This window comes from Nelumbo lutea, chromosome 1, assembly GCF_056320005.1.
Source record: "Nelumbo lutea isolate HS-2025 chromosome 1, American lotus-T2T, whole genome shotgun sequence".
Lineage (NCBI taxonomy): Eukaryota > Viridiplantae > Streptophyta > Magnoliopsida > Proteales > Nelumbonaceae > Nelumbo > Nelumbo lutea.
Window position 1 is genome coordinate 90,546,099 of NC_142684.1, and position 20,352 is coordinate 90,566,450.

General features: G+C 39.5%; 1 protein-coding gene across 1 annotated transcript in view; it reads right to left on the reverse strand.

The window, feature by feature from the left end:
- The window catches only part of LOC148876081 (TOM1-like protein 3), a 58,307-nt gene that overhangs the window by 2,761 nt on the left and 35,194 nt on the right, over positions 1-20,352 (reverse strand). Inside the window, exons 4-7 of the mRNA XM_088966016.1 lie at positions 19,504-19,602; positions 19,290-19,403; positions 18,292-18,437; positions 13,759-13,840 (exon numbers count right to left, since the gene is read on the reverse strand). Coding sequence (XP_088822142.1) covers positions 13,759-13,840; positions 18,292-18,437; positions 19,290-19,403; positions 19,504-19,602 — 441 coding nt within the window. The remainder of the gene's footprint in view (positions 1-13,758; positions 13,841-18,291; positions 18,438-19,289; positions 19,404-19,503; positions 19,603-20,352) is intronic.

The window sequence follows — 20,352 nt, forward strand, 5'->3', positions numbered from 1 at the left end:
GAAGTTTCTTAATTTCAGTCTGTTGGAAGAAGGTAAAGGAAAAAGTAACTTACCAATGAACAATTGGAGAAGATAAAGGATAGTCTCCACACACAATTGGTGTATATCAAGAGCGGATTTTTATTTATTTTATTTATTTATCAGTTATCAGGAGAGGATTTTGCAATGGCTATGGATGGTTACTTAGGCCCATGCAGCAGAGGTAATGCAGGACTGAATAAGGAAATAAGTCTAAGTAAGAATATAAAGTGAAAATTCAATTAGATTACTTGCTGCTTTGAAAATTTATGGGATTTGGTCTGAAATCCCAGAATTTTGGCTTTATCAAGAGAGAGAGAGAGAGAGAAAGCAAGAGACTTGAACATTTTCTTTGGGTAAATTGCTGAAACCTCCCCTGAAGTTTTGGACCACTGCTGAAATTTCCCCTGAAGTTTGGTAATTGCAATCACCTCCCCTGAACTTTTTGGCATAGTTGCAAATAGATCCCCTTTCTTTGAATCCTCTAAAAATAGGCATGAAAATGTCCAAAATACCCCCAGTTACTATTGAAGTTGGTTTCTACAAAATAAAATAAAATAAAATAAAATACGAACTTTGTGGACAAAAAAGTAGCAGTTTTACTTTTGAGCGATTGATACGAAGGGAAAATTTGGAAAATATATCAATTTTGGAAAAAAATTGGAAGGGTTTGGGATAGCGGTTGATATGAAAAGAAAATTTGGAAAATAAACATTTTAGTCAAAAATAATTGTATGGTAAAATTGAAGGGGCTATAAACTTGAAAGATTTTAGACCTATAAATCTCTTGAACAGCTTTTACAAAATTTTGGCAAAAGTGCTAGCTGAAAGAATGAAAGGGGTCTTCAACAGTGTGATCTCAAGTAATCAGTGTGCCTTTGTGCCGAGTAGACAAATGCTTGACTCTGTTCTCATTGCTAATGAGCTTATTGACTTGAGAAGCAGGGAGGGGATTCCTAGCCTGGTTTGCAAGCAGGATATTGAACAAGCCTATGATCATGTAAACTGGAGGTGCCTGGACTTTGTTCTTAGAAAAATGAACTTTAGTCAAAATGGAGGAACTGGATAAAAGTTTGCATCTCTTCCCCCAAATTCTCTATTTTGATAAATGGTCAATCTGCGGGTTTCTTTGAAAGTTCCAGAGGGTTAAGACAGGGAGATCCTCTTTCCCCCCTACTTTTCATTTGCCTCATGGAAGCGCTTTCTCAGTTTACCATGAGGGCTGCTGGAGTTGGGATCTGGGAAGGCTTTGCAATCTCTCTCTGGGAGAGGAAAAAGTGAACATTCTCCAATTTGTAGATGACACTCTTTGCTTTCTAGATGCCTCTCCAGATCAGTTGGAGGTTTTACTTGGGATCCTATGCTGGTTTGAAGTGGTTTTGGGTATTAAAGTAAATATGAACAAAAGCCTGATCATCCCAGTGGGTCTAGTTTCAAATTTGGATGAGTGTGCTCGGGTGCTGGCTTACCAGGTGGACTTCCTTCCTATGAAGTATTTGGAGCTCCCCCTCGGGGCAAAGTGCTCCTCTTCTGCTATTTGGGATCCAGTTATTGAGAGGATGGAGAAAAAACTCCCCTCTTGGAAGGCTAAATATCTCCCAATTGGGGATAGAGCGACTCTTATAAAGAGTACACTCTCTAACCTCACTATTTATTTCCTCTCTCTTTTTCCGATCCTAGCTAAAATAGCTAAAAAGCTTGAGAACTTGCAAAGAAATTTCCTTTCGAAAGGCTGGAAAGAAGAAAAGAAAATTCATCTTGTTAGTTCGGATCAAGTCTGCCTTCCCATGGAAGAAGGTGGGGTTTGGGAATAAGAAAATTAAAGGTGTTTAATTCTGCCCTTCTCAGCAAATGGATCTAGAGGTTTCGATCTGAAAGAAATTCGTGGTGGAGAAATCTAATAGCTGCTAAGTATGGGGTGGATTGGGGCCACTGGAATTCTCAAGATCCCCTTCCAAACTGGGGCTGTTATTTCTAGAAAAAAAAATTATGAAGAACCATCCTGTTTTCTCTGAAGGTTTGGGCTTCAAGGTGGGCAGAGGTGACAGGCTGAGATTTTGGAAGGATCCTCGGTGTATGGTAGCCCCTTGGCTGAGGCCTTCCCTCTCTCTTTCAATGTGCTGCTAACCAAGATGTCTCAGTGGCTGACTCATATATCTTCACTGGTAATTCAGTGATTTGGACACCCTCAGTTCAGAAGAAATCTGTTTGACTGGGAGTAGGGTGAGGTGTTAGAGTTGCTGGAACTTTTAAAGGGGCAGGGTATTGATGTCAATCAGGAGGATGAATGGATTTGGAAGTTGAGTGGAGATGGCTGTTTCTCAGTCAAATCCCTGGCTTCTAAACTCAGCAGCTCTGGTGATACTGATTTCCCTAGCAAGCAGATTTTGAATCCAATCTCTCTTTCTAAGTCTAACTTCCTGGTTTGGACCATGGTTTTAAATAAATGCCTTTCTAGAATCAGCTTGGAAAGAAGAGGTCTGCCGCTTTCAGATTTATCTTGTGGCCTCTGTGGACTCATGCCTGAATCCATAGACCGACTTAGAATCCATTGTTCTGTTTCTTCCAAGGTGTGGGAGCACTTCTTCCATGCTGTTGGGATCTGCTGGGTCATGCCAAGTTCTGTCAAAGACCTTCTGTGCTGTTGGAAGCAAGGTTCAAAGTAGATACGTATCATATCGGGAGCTTCCCGATAAGCCCCTACAGAGGGTTTATCAGGGTTTTGACCGGTTCAGGGGGTGGATAGACCTTAAACCGGCCCCTCTGAACCGGATTTGAAAAAAAAATACTAAGAAAAAACAGCCGATACACCTCTACCGGCATATCGGGTGTATCGATATTTGGAACCTTGTTGGAAGATCCTAGGCTTGAAGAAAAAAGGAAAAGTGGCTTGGAGAACCATCCCTGCAGCTATCTTATGGTCAATTTGGACCAAAAGAAACAATAGAATTTTCTGTAACAAACTGAAAAGTCCAGATGAATTAGTGCAGTGTGTGGGTGTCAGTAAATCCAGAGTTTAAACACCTGAATGTGTCTGAGTTGTTGAGGTCCCAGTCCCTATGGAGTCTGTAATCTGAGTTGATTCCTGGCTAATCTCCTTGTGGCTAGGAATCTGTTGTATCATTTGCTCCTCTGATTAATAAAGTTTTACTTTATCTTTCAAAAAAAAAAACATTGTATGGTATTTTGGAATTTTCGTGCCTCTTGTCATGTTAGAAGATACTAACAAAGGTGGTCTACTTGCAACTGTCAAAAAGTTCAGGAAGGTGATTGCAATTATTAAACTTCAGGGGAGGTTTCAGCCATTTACCCTTTTTTATCAACAGCAAGAGACTTGAACATTTTGAGTGCTAAAGGACATTAAGGATTGAAATTATGTATAGGAGTTGTATGGATGGTGGTTCAATTATATAGAGAAGTGGGGAAAAATCAATAGGAAAATTTAAAATTTTTTAAAGTGTACTCTTACCTCTATAACCCAATTTTATAATGGTTTCAAACAAAAACTTTTATTGGAACTTAGATGGCTGTAGTGGTTGATTCTAGCTTGAAGAAGATAATAGAAGAATGTGAAAACCCAAAGAAGCACTCCAAGGGATGTAATGGAAAATTCTATAAAGCATTCATGCAAAAGAAATCAATATTCATGCCTCTATTCATTCATCTCCTCCAAACAGAAGAGAAAGAACTATTTATATGTGAAAAGTATAGAGTGGAACACTGTTCACCATAATTCAGAAACACCACTGGGCCCCCAAAAAAGTATAAAACAAAAATAAAAAATGAGAACTCCATTGAACCTTATGACTGTAGAACTTGAAAACTTAACAAAACAATAACTAGATAATGACTCCTACTTAGTAGATTCCACTACAAATAAATTAAAATGACAAATACCCCTGGAGGCCAAATAAGAACATGCTGATTGGCTTTTTTACTGCCTAGAATAGGTCTTCAAGGCTTACAGTGAACCCCATCCAGAGGTCCCTAAGTAACTTACAAAAAGAAAAACTGGCAGAGATGGAAATTCAGCTGCATTGGACTAAGAGAGATGCTAATTGCTTAGAAGTTCAGCTGCATTCAAGTCGATCAACATTAGCCACAAAAAGAACCCCTTGTATCTATCAAGACCAATGGATTCAAGATTGGAAATGATGGTCAATGGTCAGAGGTTCAACTGCTTTGTCCCCTTAAGCTCATCGTGAAAGAAAGAGAGTTGCTTCAAGCCCAAGTGATTACAGCTGATAGGATGGAGAGTTGGCACCGCTGGGTTGCAATCAGTTCCAAGACGTTCAAGCTAGATTACAGTCATTTCAACAGTGACAGAATTGATGATTACAGAATGAGGAAGATAAGAATTACAGAGCCATGTCTCCTTGGCTGTCTCTGCCCATAAGTAATTTCGGCTGATATGGGGCTGCATAGAATTACAGAGCCATGTCATAACCAAGTAGTTTTCTTGGACCCACTTGGTATACGTAGGGTCTCCCTTGGAAGGTTCTGCCACATCTCCCAGGAGATACCCTACTTTGCCCCTTCCCCCAATAGCCATCATGGCTGATTAGGCCCATTCCAAATAGTTTGATCCATCAAACTTTACGATTGTAATCTGAAAACCTGTCTCAGAACCACCACCATAACTGCCGTTCCCAAAACTGTCTTCTGCCTGATTCTTAAACTCCATTTCGGTCAAGAACCAGAAGTCTCCAAATTAGGGTTACTAGGACTACCAACCACAATCACAAAATCAGTATAGAACCAATCTGTACTCACAGTAGATGTGCATGAAATATGTATAAAATTGATCTGAAATCAACAACCACACACAACAGCAACAGTCCGAACTGTTTTCACCCCTTTAGAAGTGTTCAAAACCCCAAAAGAAGACTGAAAATCAGTTTGAAGAACAATCTGATATGCTGAAGGCAATTTGAGGTTTTAACCAGTCCTAAAAACTGTACACTCCGGACAGTACCGTACGGATAAGGTTTGTATTAGGGTTAATATGAAACCTTAAACTGATCAATCTGATATGCTGAAACCCTAAAACTGAACTATTAGGATTTTCCGCAGGGATAAGATCACAAGGTTCAGTCCAATACTAGGGTTTGCCGCAAGGATAAGACAAAACCCTAGAGTGGTTCGGCCACCCTTGCTGGATAGGTTCAACCTATCTTCTCTGATGTTACTTCTCTCAGAAAATAAAAGACTTACAATAGGATGCAGTTCGCTGCCTACCAAGGTTACCCGAACCCTAGCCTCCTCTGATTCTTCCTGATCACCAACTCGCTGCAACTGTGGCACTTCTTCAAACAGCTGCTAATCCTCTGGAGATCTCCAAGAACCAGTCAACGAACTCTGCTTTCTCAGCTTCCAGCCTTAGATGGTTCTCATGTGGTCGGCTGGACTAGCCTCACATGAGAAGCCCTAGCTCTGATACCAAGTAGAAGTTCAGGATTGTTATCAGTCTTGAACCCTAATGGATTTCAGGATCGAAGATAAGAAGAAAGGTAAGAGGAAAGAAGAGGAAGAGGGAGGAGAAGCAGTAGAACACAAGGGTTGAAAGTAGGAGCAGAAGCTTCAAATTCTGCCGCCGCCACTTTAATTAATATTTATAGGTTATGCTCATTACATGGAAAGGACAGATCTGCCCTTAGTCTTTACATAACAAATAGAGCAAAAAATAAGACTGAAATAAATAACAACTGAAACAACTAAATGACCAATAGCTAACCCTAGGCAGACTAGAACATCTTCTACCCTACGAACACAGTGGGGCCGTAGCTGTGGGGCCCACATCAGTGTTCTCTACAAGGAGCTTGTATGAGACTCTCCCTAAAAGAGACAGAGGTGAGTTGGACAGTGAATCTTTTTCAAGAAGATTCCAAGCACTTGCTCTTGGCCAAGTGAACCTCAACGATGAGCAGACAGAGGAAGAATAACTACTATCCGAGCTGCTGAAAACAGGTAGGGAATATTCATCAGACTTAGCTGTTGGGGCGGCACAAGTAAATCACACAGCATCTGCATCCCTGAAGAAGGAAATAGCTTCGGGTGGAAGACCTTCACAAACACCCTGAAATTGCTACTCACCAGCAAGGAGAAGCCAAAGACGGATACCGCCTTGTCGAAGGACTTTCCAACTATTGAAAAAGGTAGAAGCAGAGTAGTGATTACCGGAGGACAGCCAATCATTTACATCATTCATCAGTCTGGACGGTTTGGAATATGGAAGACAGCTTTCATTTGCACCAAAGAACAAAGTTCAAGTTGGAAGGATGTAGAGTTGGGTCTCTCTGCAAACCTCCATACTTCTAATCTACTGCATCAGAAACCTCTGAACACAATTAGGGTGGTGGGGTTCACCCCTTCAAAGAAATTAGTTAACAATTGGTCCAAACTAGATTTTGTAATGGGCCCACGGAATAGGATCTCGTCACGGGTCGGTCCACAGGGAAAACCTCATGTTTTCCCTTGTTCCTCCCTTTTCTTGAGGAACTTATCTTGGCGCCTTAATGGTGATTTGTTCAAGAGAGCACCAAACTCTCCTCTGCTCTCTTTCTTGACTGAAATTTTCGATGATCTTATTAATATGCTCAACTCCTTAAATAGGAGATTACAAGAGATAAGAGTCCTACTTTTAGGAAGACTCCTTGCTAATTAGGAAGACTCCCTACTAATCTATCCTACTGAACTGATAAGATAAGATAAGATAAGACTCCCTTAATCTATCCTACTGAACTGATAAGATAAGATAAGACTCCCTACTAATCCATACTACTGAACTGATAAGATAAGAACACTGAATAGATAAGACTCCTACTAATCCCTACTACTGAAAGCAGATAAGGCAAGAATAATGAATAGATAAGATAGGATGAGAACACTAAATTGCTGCTGCTGAGAACACTAAATTACTGCTGCTGCGGCACTAAATTACTGCTGCTGCTGCCGGCGTCCACATCATTACTCCCCTCCTGGACTACGAGCATGTCCTCAAGCTCGAATTCAGGATGGGTGTCTTGAAACATAGTCAAAGGAATCCCGGATAGGTGGAATGATTTTTCCCTCCTGGATCGGGTTCCAATGAAGAGGGTTCATCCTCAGACAGCTGTAGTGAGATACCAAGATTTGACCATGCGTAGTTGCATTCTTTACCGCGGGCAACTGCAGCCTTAAGGTACTTCTAAGATGCCTTGAACTGTAGAGTACAAAGATTGTGAACGCCAAGCTGGTGCCACTGAACTGCATCATCTGGATCCTCTTCTATTGCCTGTTTTAGTGTGTACAGAGCTCGCTCTTCCACTTCCGTCAAATCATTATGTCCAGTTTCAAACATTGCTACAATTTCACGCTGAGCCTTGTGAACCATGGCAAGTCCAGCCCATGCTATCCGAAGCTCAATTGTTGTAGAGTCCCCTTCTTTGAGTATTGAAGCCATTTCATTCGCAGCCCATGAAAATTGTTCAGTGGGATCTTGAGACCTTTCTGCATCCTTGATACGATGAAGCGCAACAGCATATCGAGTTGACATGCAATTAGGCTCCAACTTTGTTGCCTTCTCCAAGCACTTTCCAGCACTTCTATGATCACCAGCCAAATAGTATGCATTAGCAAGATTCACTCAGATATGTGCAGCCCTAGGATCTAATCTGACTGCAGCTAACAAGCACTCTTTTGCAACATTTGCAGCCGCAACATGAGGCATACAATCTCCTTCACCAGCGATGACGACCTTGGAGTAGTTGCTCTTATTCTTCTTTGAACTCTTGTTGATGGAATCCTCGACAACACTGGATTCTTGCTTAATCAGAACATTCTGGGTGTTGCTAACCTACGCTAGGGAAACGACCTGCTGCTCACCGGACGATTCTGCCATGTCTGGCCGGCAGCCAGTTGTGGTTGCAGCCCCTTCCGGGTTCCTTTCCTTGCTGGAAAAGTACAACTCCATCAAGCACCTTAATTCTCGGACATCGTCCTTGATCTTGCGCACCCCCTTGTTGTTTTCCACGAGTTTGTACTCCAGATCATGAACCCTAGACGTCAATTGCTCAAAGTCACCCATGACGCCTTGCTCTAATACCAAATGTTATGGGCCCATGGAATAGGATCTCGTCACGAGTCGGTCCACGGGGAAAACCTCATGTTTTCCCTTGTTTCTCCCTTTTCTTGAGGAACCTATCTTGGTGCCTTAATGGTGATTTGTTCAAGAGATCACCAAACAATCCTCTGCTCTCTTTCTTGACTGAAATTTTCGATGCCTTTATTGAATATTATCAGCTCCTTAAATAGGAGATTACAAGAGATAAGAGTCCCACTTTTAGGAAGACTCCTTGCTAATTAGGAAGACTCCCTACTAATCTATCCTACCGAACTGATAAGATAAGATAAGATAAGACTCCCTTAATATATCCTACTGAACTGATAAGATAAGATAAGACTTCCTACTATTCCATACTACTGAACTGATAAGATAAGAACACTGAATAGATAAGACTCCTACTAATCCCTACTACTGAAAGCAGATAAGGCAAGAATACTGAATAGATAAGATAGGATGAAAACACTAAATTGCTGCTGCTGCTGCACTAAATTACTGCTGCTGCTGCCGGCGTCCACATCAGATTCTCTACTCATCTACGGGAGACGTGTGTTGATTGAACGATGGTGACCAACGGATAACACTGCCCCTGATAGCCTAGCCTTTGATGGTTAGGTAGTGATCCTTGGCCACCCTTTTCAACTCTGGACGACAGAGGTCTTCAACCTTTTGGAAAGCCTCTGTGGTGGTCTTGAGGCTATCAATACCATGACAAGGGATCTCTAGGAGATCCGTTATGCCAAAATCAAAGTGAAGGGAAGAGGAGTGCATGCAATCCCTCGCTCAATCCCAATTCTGGACAGGGATGTCTGGTTCTACTGCTCGATCGAGGTGGAGAAGACAAGTATGTGACAACTAGGCTTGGCCGAGTTGACTCACCACATTGTTCCAAGTGCACGTGACAAAACAGGAGAAGCTGAAAAGTCAACCGCCGATTAGAAATTGTGTGAAGTTCAAGGTCGAGGAGCTACAGAAGTGAGGATTCTTCACCCAGGAGGAAACACTTGAAAAAAAATATCCATTCTAGGAAACTTCATGGGAATAAAAAAAAGAAGGTAGATCAGAAAACGGAAAGGTCATTTAAATTTCAAAATCTTACAGAAAAAGAACTTTAAGGAGAGGGACGATAAAGTAGAAGGCAACGATAAAATCCAACCCTTTTTTGCCCCCCCGTGGCTCAAACTTTTCTTCAGTCAGCTTCGAGTCCTTGGGCCGAATAAAGACAAAAACCCAACCCATCTCGGCCAAGGGCATCAAAGATTATGCCAGCCCCCCTACTCCTATGTTTGTTGACGAAGATTTCCCAGACACCCCTCTTTCTATTGAAGTAGGCATAAGAGACACGAAACACCCTCCAACGCCATCAAGCTCGTCATCGAAAGATTCAGAGGAGGATCCAGACTCAGATTTAAGCTCTTACGAGTCCAAGGCTGACTTTGATGGCCACAAGGTGGCTCTGGAAAGATCTAAAGCTTTGTTCGAAAAAAGAGAGGTTTGGGAAAGTGTTGAAATCCTGGAGCTAATGCAGCTTGTAAATCCCAACTATGGACATTCTGCTATTAGAGACCTCGAAAAGAGAGGAACGAGTGAACCTGCGACAACACCCAGTTCATCCCACTCAGCACTCTCTTCAAATCCCTTGCCTTGTACTTCTTTTGAAAATTCTTCTCATACTGCTCACTTTGCTCCCTCTGTTTATGCCCAGGTGCTCGTGGTCATATATCCCAACCTGCAGCAAACCTTCAACAGTCAGAGACTGTTCCAAGCAACGAAGGTCAGGTGCTGGGGGTAAACAAGAGTAATGGAAAAGGCACGAGTGGTTTTGACAATTTGGCTAAGAATTTAGGGATCAATTTGCCAGACAATAGCGGTGGAGCCAACATTTCTAAAGAAAATCCAAAGGGAAGTAGCTCTTTCAGGACTACTGGACCTCAGTCAAAGAAGGGAACAAACCAGGAACACAAAATGCTACAATGGGGATTTGTTGATCAGATTACTTTGTTCGTGAACAACTCAGATAGAAGATCAGGTAAGGGAAAGGCTATAACAGAGAATCAATGAAGATATTGAGTTGGAACATCAGGGGTCTGGGAGGGAAATGGAAGAGATGCCTAATCAAAGAAACCCTTTGAAGGGAAAACCCGAACATAGCAGTTCTGCATGAACCAATAAAAGAAATTGTGGACAGAAAATTAATCAAAGCTATTTGGGGTATCCGAGGGATGAACTGGACTGGCCTTCCAGCAACAGGATAAGTAGGAGGGATTATCATCATTTGGAAAGAAGAGGTTCTTTTGGGTCTGGAGGTAGATAAAGGAGACTTCTCTGTCTCAGCTCTCTTCACCAATGTCACAAATGGTTTCAACTGGATCTTGGTAGGTGTTTATGGTCCAAACTCTCCTTCCGAAAGAGTAGGATTGTGGGAAGAACTGGGCTATTTACATGAATTCAAAGATTTGCCTTGGTGCATTGGTGGCGATTTTAATGTCACTAGATTTCGCAATGAGAACTCAAACTATAGGAGACTAACTAGAAGTATGAAGGATTTCTCAGCTTTTGTCGCAAGGCATAACCTTCGGGACCTCCCTCTTAATAATGGTTCCTTCACTTGGTCAAATATGCGAGAATATGTGATTAATAGCAGATTTGACAGATTTCTTATGACTGCAAACTGGTAAGAACATTTTCTTAATCTCCTGCAATCAACAAGGTCTAGTTTATTTCTAATCACTGGTCAGTGATTCTCCAAAATGAAGTAATGAGGAAAGTAAAGGCTCCATTCAGGCTAGAGAAAGTCTTAACAACTCATAGGGAGTTCCAACAAAAGGTGGCTATGTGGTGGGAGGAATACAGAGTGGTTAGCTAGGCAGACTTCCGATTCCTCCAAAAGCTGAAATACCTAAAGAGCAAGTTAAAAGTTTGGGGTAAAGAGGAATCTAAACTTTATACAAAGGAAAAGAACAAAGTGATCCAGGAGTTAGATGACTTAGACCAGAAGGAGCAATGTGGAAGTTTGGATGGAGAGGGCAGAAAAAGAAGGGAAGATCTAAAAAAGAAGTGGGAGCAGTCCGTAAGGAGGGAAGAAATCTTCTAGAGGCAACGATCTAGGGTGATTTGGTTGAAGGAGGGAGATAATAACTCTAAATTCTTCCATAGCTATGCTTCAAGGAGAAAGAGGAAGAACTTTATCTCAAAATTGAGGGTGGGGCAATTAGAAGTAGAGGATCAAAACGAAATTTCAGATGTTACTGTGAATTTCTTTAAGGAGTTATATTTGAAGGGGGATTTCAGTAGAACTTAAGTAGCATGCTGGGACGGCTCTAAGTTGGCAGAGGAAAAGAAGACTTGGTAAGAGAAAGCCTTTGATGAGGAAGAAGTGAAGCAAGCAGTGTTTAATCTAGATGGTGATAAAGCCCCGGGGCCAGATGGGTTCCCTAATCTTCTACCAAACATTCTAGAATACAATCAAATCAGACCTATTAGAGATTTTTTCAGATTTCTACAAGTCAACTATTGTGAATAAAGGCAATAAGTCCACCTTTATCACCTTAACTCCAAGAGCAGTATTGTGGGAATAAATGTGGATGAGTCCCTTATCGACAGGTACAAGGAGTTGTTGGGTTGTAGGGTGGAAAGACTCCCCATTTCCTACGTGGGGATGCCCCTTGGTGGGAACCCGAGAAACCAAAATTTTTGGGACCTGGTAGTGGAGAAGTGTGAGAAAAGATTGGCTGCCTGGAAGAAAAACTCTCTAAAGGAGGTAGGCTTACGTTAATCAAGACCTCTCTCTCCAACCTGGAAACCTACTTCCTCTCAGTCTTTCAAGTCCCAGGTAAAATAAAAAACAAGTTGGAGAAACTTCAGCGGGATTTCTTATGGGATGGAGGCAGTGACAAGAGGAGTCGAAGCAACTTGGTTTGCTGGAGGCAGGTTTCCAGGCCAAAGAAGGATGGTGGACCAGGCATAGGTCACATCAAGGTAAAGAACGTTGCCCTCCTTGGGAAATGGTTGTGGAGATACCCCACCCCCCCGGAGCATGAAGCTACATGGACAACAATCGTTAACAGAAAGTATGGGAGAGATGCCAATGGTTGGGACAACATTGCCCTCCTTGACCCAGGTAAAAGCAACTAATCCCTGGAAAGGTATCTCTTCTACCTACTCTCTCTTCATTCCTCTTGTTAGATATCAGGTGGGAAATGGTAACAAAATTAAGTTTTGGACTGACCTTTGGTGGGGAGAAAACACCCTTGCACTCTCTTTCCCCAGAATCTTTAACCTCTCCCAATCCCAAGAAGCCACAGTTTCCACTTGCCTCAGATATTCTCCTTTTTTAGATTGACTCATGGAGTGTAACCTTAGTAAAAATACAAATAGAAATAACAGATTATACTTGTATGGATTTTCTCTAAACTGTATATCGTTGGGCATTTAATTTTAAATTAATAAAGTGCTATAGTTTCCAATCTAAAAAATAAAAATAACAGATTAGTTAAGATTGATGAACTGGTGTGATTCCTTAAAATAGGAAACCTTGTATTAGTAGAAATTTGTGCGATGAGCATGTGTTTGGGAGGGGTTGATCTTGATTGGTGATCATGCTATGGGTATGATGTCCCATTGCCTGTTATTTGCAGTTTCTTTTTTATTTTAATTTAATTTACCTTTATTATCAAAAAAAAAAAGAAGAAAAAACAAGGAATCTTGTATAGCCGGCACATATTATTAAAGATGAAGGTGAAGTTTCACAGGACATCTACAAAATCAGCCACGCTTCAAAAAGCCAGATGTTGGAAAGCAAAAACATATCCATAAAATGAATGTAGTAGAGATGCGGATGATGAGATAGGCAAGTGGAAATACCGAGGGAGAGGTAAAAAGTTATATTTGAGGAATTTAATATTGGTTGTAAGATAAGAGAAAGTACGATAAATAAATAGAGTTTAACACGTGAAACTGTCACAATTGGCGAAAGATCATACAATATTAGTTGAAACTTCTAAATGAACAAAGGCAAGACAGAGAACAACTTGGGCTCAGATAGTAAGAAAAAATTCGATAATTTGTTATTTCTAAAATAGAGAAGAGTGTAGGATCAAGATTTGTACAGTCAACCCCATTCAGGTGAGATTAGGTAGATGGATATTTGTTAACTATGACCATGAGATGATGATGATGATGGTGACCTTTTGTCTCTCTGAAAGTTTTCCTTTCCACCCCAATAATTGTTAAACGTTACTCCTAAAAGATTAATTAGACACATTTCAAACAATTAATAAACACAAAGTGCATACTAAAATACTAAGAATGGCTGCAATGGGTATAGCTGTATAATTATGCCAGTGTAAAATGACTGCAATTTCTATAATAGTATTTCCATTCCAAGAGGCAAAATCCAAATTAGAGTGTAGGCTTGTAGCATTTGCCAAGTAATTCCTAAGTCACTATTATAGTAGGTCTGCAAAAGCAGATAATACAATTTTCAACTACAAGATAATAAGAATAAAACACTAGAGTAATACATTCTTTTGTTTGGGGAGGGGAGGGATTTCACGGGATTGTGGAACGAAAAAGATAGAAATTTATGAACCAAGCAAGATCTTCTCCAGTCTCCATAACCATCTGAAAGAACAAATTACCTTAGGATTATGAGGATCCAGGGCACTAAGCATTTCCATTAATACATCTGCTACACCATGAGCATTTTTAATTTCTGGAAGGCTACAGCAAAGACAAATCTTATAAGATGATTGAACAGACAAGAAATGCTTAGTTCATGGAACAAGTAGAATAAAACAATGGAAAGAAACTAACTTAACCAAATGAGTGCAAAAACAGTTTCATTAGTTTAATTGATATAATCAATCAATCCCAGATTTACTGTTACCTATGGCCATCTACATTGTACAGTATGGAAGCAGGCATTAAATAGCTTAATTCATGGTTTAAGTTGTGAGTCCTTCAATAATTTCTGACTAGTTCGACTCATGTTCTTTTTAGCCTGCCCCCAGTTCTAACTAGGCCCTTCAACTTGCATCAGATCACTTCTTATTAGTGCAGTAGTGATGCAGATGCAGAAGCAAGGAAAAAATTTATGGAGAGCCAAACCAATTTTCCAATTCTTATGCAAATTTCAGAATTTTTGGGTTATAGGATATTGATATTGTTTCAGTTTTTTAAAGGTTTTTATTGTTCAGTCCACCCATAAACTTTAGTACAGCTGGAACAGTAACAGGTGGGAGAATGAATAAAAATTAAAGGGGGGTAGTGAACCATAGGTGGAGTTGTTGGTAAATAAAACCCAAAAACCTAATAAAAATCCCTGATGTGAACTGAACTCTAAATTTCCCTTTTTTATTTATTTTCTGATTGTTGGTGTCTTAACAACAAGGTTCTGTTTCTGTTTTTCAAGTTTTTATTTCGAAATTACTGCTTATGGTAACTCTTGGACTTGCTACTTATAGTAATTCTCATAATTACTATTTTTAGTAAATTCATGAATTTACTATCATTAGTAATTTCAGGTGTCTTTAAATTAAGTTATTTCAGTGGGATTAGGGAAGTTTTATCAGAGTTGTTTAGGAGTTAGAGTCCTTATTTAAGTGTCTTTATGGGTTACATACAGATTTGGCTTAGTTCTAAAACGATCAGAAGTTTTGGGTCAGTTTCCTAGTCCAAATTGGAGTCAGTAAAAGGTCATCTGAGCTCCTGTTTTGAGTCTATAAATACAGTCATTGTAAATGGAGTTCAAGGAGTTTATTTGAAGAAATAAAGATTGGTCAGTGAATTCTGGTCAATGCCAGAAATTTTTCACTTTTCCCCTCTATCTCGCCTGCTTGTTCTTCTAAGTGACCTATCTCTTTGCTGTTTACCCTAACAGCAAGAGTTCTCTTCTTCTATATTCTTTCTCATTCTTTTGTGATAGCAAGCATTCTACTTGATTTTCCACCATATTCTTCATCAATCACCCATAGCCCTTCATTCACCCCACAAAGCCTACCACCAGATCCTAAGTTGGTAGGACCCCTACCCATGCTACAACAAGTAGGTGGGCTTCTATGCACATGCCCAAACAATCTTATCTTCACCTCATTTTATCCCTGATTTTAGCAGTTATCTTCTTAAATCTAACCCAGTGTTTTGACTTCTGATCAATGTTTTGAAATGCGTGAGACTTATGTCATGAGGCTTGCAAAACTTGAAGAAAATACCGAGGCTTATATCTACAAGGCTTTTTTTTTTTTTTTTTTTTTTTGGGGGGGGGGGGGGGTAAGAGATGCCCCACGCCTTAAGATGCTTTTTTTAAGAACATATATTTCATAAATTCATTGAAGTACCTAAATTCAAGAACAATTCAAATTTTTTCCACGTGTATCTGTGTCTTGTTTGAACCATTAATGGTTTTAACCAATCTGAGGTTTCATATTATGCGTTAATTACCAAATGGATAAAATGTCAATGGCACCAATGGAAGGGAATTATTACCAAATCACCACAGCTGAAGAGTATCAAATAGCATTTATATGGAAGTCCTTTTTCTTTCTTTCTTTCTTTCTTTCTTTCTTTCTTTCACTTCAATTACCAAGCAGGATTATTTTATCAGGGAAAATCAATGTATTGGTTGGTTACCAAAGAGTTAATTATTTCCTATTTTAAGGACAAAATTCAAAGATTAATTGGATCAAGAAATGCATGGTCCTAGTGAAGCTCAATTAAGAGATTCATTATATGTGTAGCAAAGTAAATGATTAAGTTAGGAGCTTTTTATAGCCACAGAAATGCAACTTCCAGTCGGTATGGCATCCCCTGATGGCTGATGCACACAATGCTCTTGAGAATTGCCCCATACATTTGGGTACATACAGACTGCAGAATTCCCAAAGCACAAAACCCAAGTGTAAGCCATTGTTTACTTGCACCAGGTAATGCAAGTAGTCTTCATCCTCCCATTTTGTTAAACTCAAAACATCTAGGTTAAGGAATAAAATGAAAATTATCTTCTCAAAAAGAATGGAATACAACCCAAAATTGATGTCTACTGCACCACTCATAGAAAAAAAGAGAAAAGCAGAAGGGAAAAGCAAAAAAAAAAAAAGAAAAAAAAAATCATTTTTTCTTTTGAATCACTTTCTGATCTGAGAGTAAACTTGGGGAAGAGTTGTGTAGCAGGGATTAATATGGAGGAGAAATAATTAAGATCTTTGGCGGAGACTCTAGGGTGTGAAGTAAGAATTTGCCATTGGAAAATCTTGGTCTCCCGTTAGGTGGAAATCTGAGGTCAGAAGTCTTTTGGTAGCTGGCCTTAGAAAGGTTCCCTAAAAAACTTGCTCTCTAGAAAAGAAGTTACATCTCTTTGGGCAGAAGAATAACATTGATCAGGGCAACATTAGCCAATTTACCTATTTACTATCTTTCCACCTTTAGAATTCCAGCTCGAGTTGCAAACCAACTCAAGAAAATCATGAGAAACTTCCTTTGGGAACCAGTGGACGAGAAGTGGGATCATCTTGTGAAGTGGGAGCAAGTTAGCAAACCAAAGGAGCAGGGTAGGCTTGGAATAGGGAACCTAACCTCCAGAAATATAGCACTGTTAGGGAAATGGTTATGGAGATTTCTGATGGAAAATGACAGACTTTGGCATAAGGTAATTGCAAGCATTCATGGGACAATGAACAACGGATGGGATGCAAAAGTTGCCTCTTCTGCAACCGCTATGTCTCCTTGGAAATCAATACAGGTATTGTTTTGGGAAGACCTTTGGCTGGTTAGAACCCCCCTTCAGTTTGCCTTTCCTAGCCTTTATTCCTTGTCGAACTATAAACAACAACTTGTCTCGAGATTTGTTTCCTTGACTACTTCAGGGATTAACTGGGTAAACTAACTACACCAAACTTTCCTTGATCAGTCAAGGGAGGACACTAGAATTTGGTCTTGTACCCCTACTGATATTTTCACTTGTGCTTCCTTCCTTAATGCTTTCTTGCAGTCCAATAACTTGAGGGAGAACTTTCCTATGAAAGAAGTTTGGAGCAAGCCTATCCCACCTAAAATCCAGGCTTTTTGTTAGGAAGTTTGTCTTGGAAAGATAAATACATGTGATTTGCTACAGAAAAGAAGGCCAAATGTTAGCCTCTCACACCACATACGCTTCCTTTGCCGTGCAAGTGGTGAAACCCTATCTCATTTATTGTTGCCTTGCTCTCTTGTTCTTGGTATTTGGGAATTCTGTTGCTCACTTTTTGGCTGCAAGTGGATATCTCCATAGGATATAGTGTGCTCATTCAGCCCAAGCTTCTTAAGACAACCAAGAAAGAGGGGAAGAACTATGTGAAAAGCAATTTGGGCTGCAGTAGTATGGACTGTTTGGGAGGAAAGAAATGGAAGAATTTTTAATGAGAAAAGTAGATCAAAGGAGGAATTATGTGAAGTTATTCTAATTAGAGCAGCTCACTGGATAAAGACAATTGGTGCATTCAAAGATTTCTCAGTTAAGGATATCATAAGGGCATGGTCTGAAGTGGCTGCCTCCTCAAGAGAAAAGGAAAAGAGGGTTATGATATGGTCACCCCCAGCAACAAATAAAATAAAATTGGATTTTGATGGGAGTTTCATGGGAAACACCGGTATGGCAGGTATTGGAGAAGTTTTTAGAAACTGCATAGGGAAAGCTTTGGCTATGTATTCAGGTCCTTTGGGATTGGGAGACTCATTAAAGGCAGAATTGATGGCACTACTTCAAGGCTTAAGACTTGCCAAACAAGTAAACTTTCAACAGTTGGAAGTAGAGGGGGATTCAAAGCTTATCATCTCTTGGGCAAAGAATATTCAGCTCACGCCATGGATATATAGGCATAATTTTAGGGAAATTGAAAGCATAAAACAGGAGCTGAACATTACTTTCAATTGGGTAAGAAGGATTGCAAATGGGATGGCTGATACTCTTGCAAAACAAGGGGTAAATAGGCAACAATTGTGTTGGGCGAAATTGTAACTTTTGTACCTTGTGGGTTTTGATTGGACTTATTGTAATTTCAAAATTTAGTTCATTTTAATAAAATTATCAGTTCTTTTTCTGATAAAAAAAAGCAAAAATAAAATCATCAAGCATAAAGAAATTGTTTGTTCCTTGTACTGGGGCAAGGTAAAATGGGATTTAGGATAGAGGGCATTACCTGAGACCAGATGGATCAGATTGAAGAGAGGCCTGCACAGCTGCTTCATCGTACATTGGAGCAGAACAAATTATTGGCTGGCTTTGGGGTGGAGTAAACAAAGGTACACTGTTCTCATCTCTAGGTGGAAATTCAACTCCAACAGACTGCCAATTATGGTAAACTTTGTTTAATGATCAACAATCAGGATAAAAAAATTGAGAAATAGATTTTACATCCAAAAAATCAAAAATTCAAAACACTGGGCATGAATGAAAGATTTGAAAAGCAATGTCATACTGACAAAGAAAAGAACACACTGTATGTGCACAGGGGCATCGCACAGACGAACTGAACTGGTTTACATATGTTCTGTTAACTCCATGTTTAGTGAAACTTAAATAATTATAACACTATAGTTCATGGAGAAAATAGGTATGAATTTGATGCAACCAGCCCCAAACACACATCATTAAGTCAATATGGATATAACAACTTCCTTTGATCTAAACATAACAACTTTTCTTCATAGACTGCCACTTTCCTCCTCAAACCTCAACACTTTCTGCCTAGAAAGCCCTATTGTCCAAAGTGGCCAGAAGCCAAGATTCCCGTGTTGCCATTAATTGTGAGGTCTTAGTCCTCTTGAACAAGGAATTCTTTTTTTCTAGAAAACACGTAATGGTCAATGGCCTATAAAATTAACTTTTTAATGGACTTCTAATACTTGATTGATTTGAAAAAGAGAAAAAAAGATCATATGGTGATGATGAGAGAAATTGTCTTCAGAAATTATTTTGCCTTAAATTATTCGAGCTATTACACTGAGTGGTTGAGATCATCTCTTGTCCATCTTTGTCCTACATCAAGCACCCATCTAGATCAGAATTAGAAATACCATATTCCCTGTAGAAAGGGAGAATGATTCAAAAACAAGCTTCCCTGTCTAACCCAGCAGAACAACTACTTCACAAATAACATCAAAGTAATAAAAACCAGAGAAAAAGTTAAATAAGCACCTTCAGCTCATTGTATGCAGCATAGTACTGGGGATACCTTCCACCAGGACCCCCAAAAGCTTCTTGCCATGTATCTATGAGAATTAATATCTTTTCTCTTACATTAAGGTCAGGCTGTAGAATTCAAAATTTGAAGAAATCAATAAATAGGATATTGAAATTGGAAAAAGAACATATAGGATAGAACTAAACCACAGGCAAGGAAAAACAGGACCTTCTTCTTCACTATTTTGACCATTTCATGTAAGATATCTCGCTCAACGATCTGCTGATATACGTTATCGCCACAATTTTTACTGAGAGTCTCTAGTACCTGGACAGCAATTTGCAGAATAATAATTAGGCAATTCAATAAAATGCAGAACACCCCATAAGGTTATTGTTATGTTTTGTCTTGAAAAGACTACTAAATAAGAATAACAATGTCAGGGACAGACGAAACAACAAAAACTTAATTAGAATTCTTTGACCTTCCATAAAAAATGGATCATTTATCATCTTTCTCTAAAAATTCATTATTGTTTTTAGCCCTTTCCATCCTAAACTCCTATGCACTTTTCTTTATGAACTTGACTTCCTAGCAAACTATACACTGCTGAAACTTAAGTGACCACGGTGGACCTGAAGAGGGAATATAAACAGCATAACATTTTAAAAGCTGTGTGTGAACCACCTCTGAAGCATCTATTTATGTATTACTGAGTTCACATGTTGACATATTTGCATGTTTGTGTGCAAGAGAGAAAGAGGAGGGGTAAAATTAATGTAAAGGATTTTATATTTATCAAATTTGATATCTGTGTGTGTGTAAGTGTCCCATGAGCAAATCCATCAATATATGAAAAATTAACTAAAATATAAAATTTTGCCAGGGCAAAAAAACTAATCAACCACATTGATAAGGGATCATAAAATATCGCATATTTTCTCTTTGGCAGCTTCTATATCAATTGGTATATATGTACTACCTTATAATGACATGGTTGTTCCAACCCAGTCACTTGCACATAATTATATGATTAATAAACCTATAAACTCCAATGATTAGATGGATCCTTTTCAA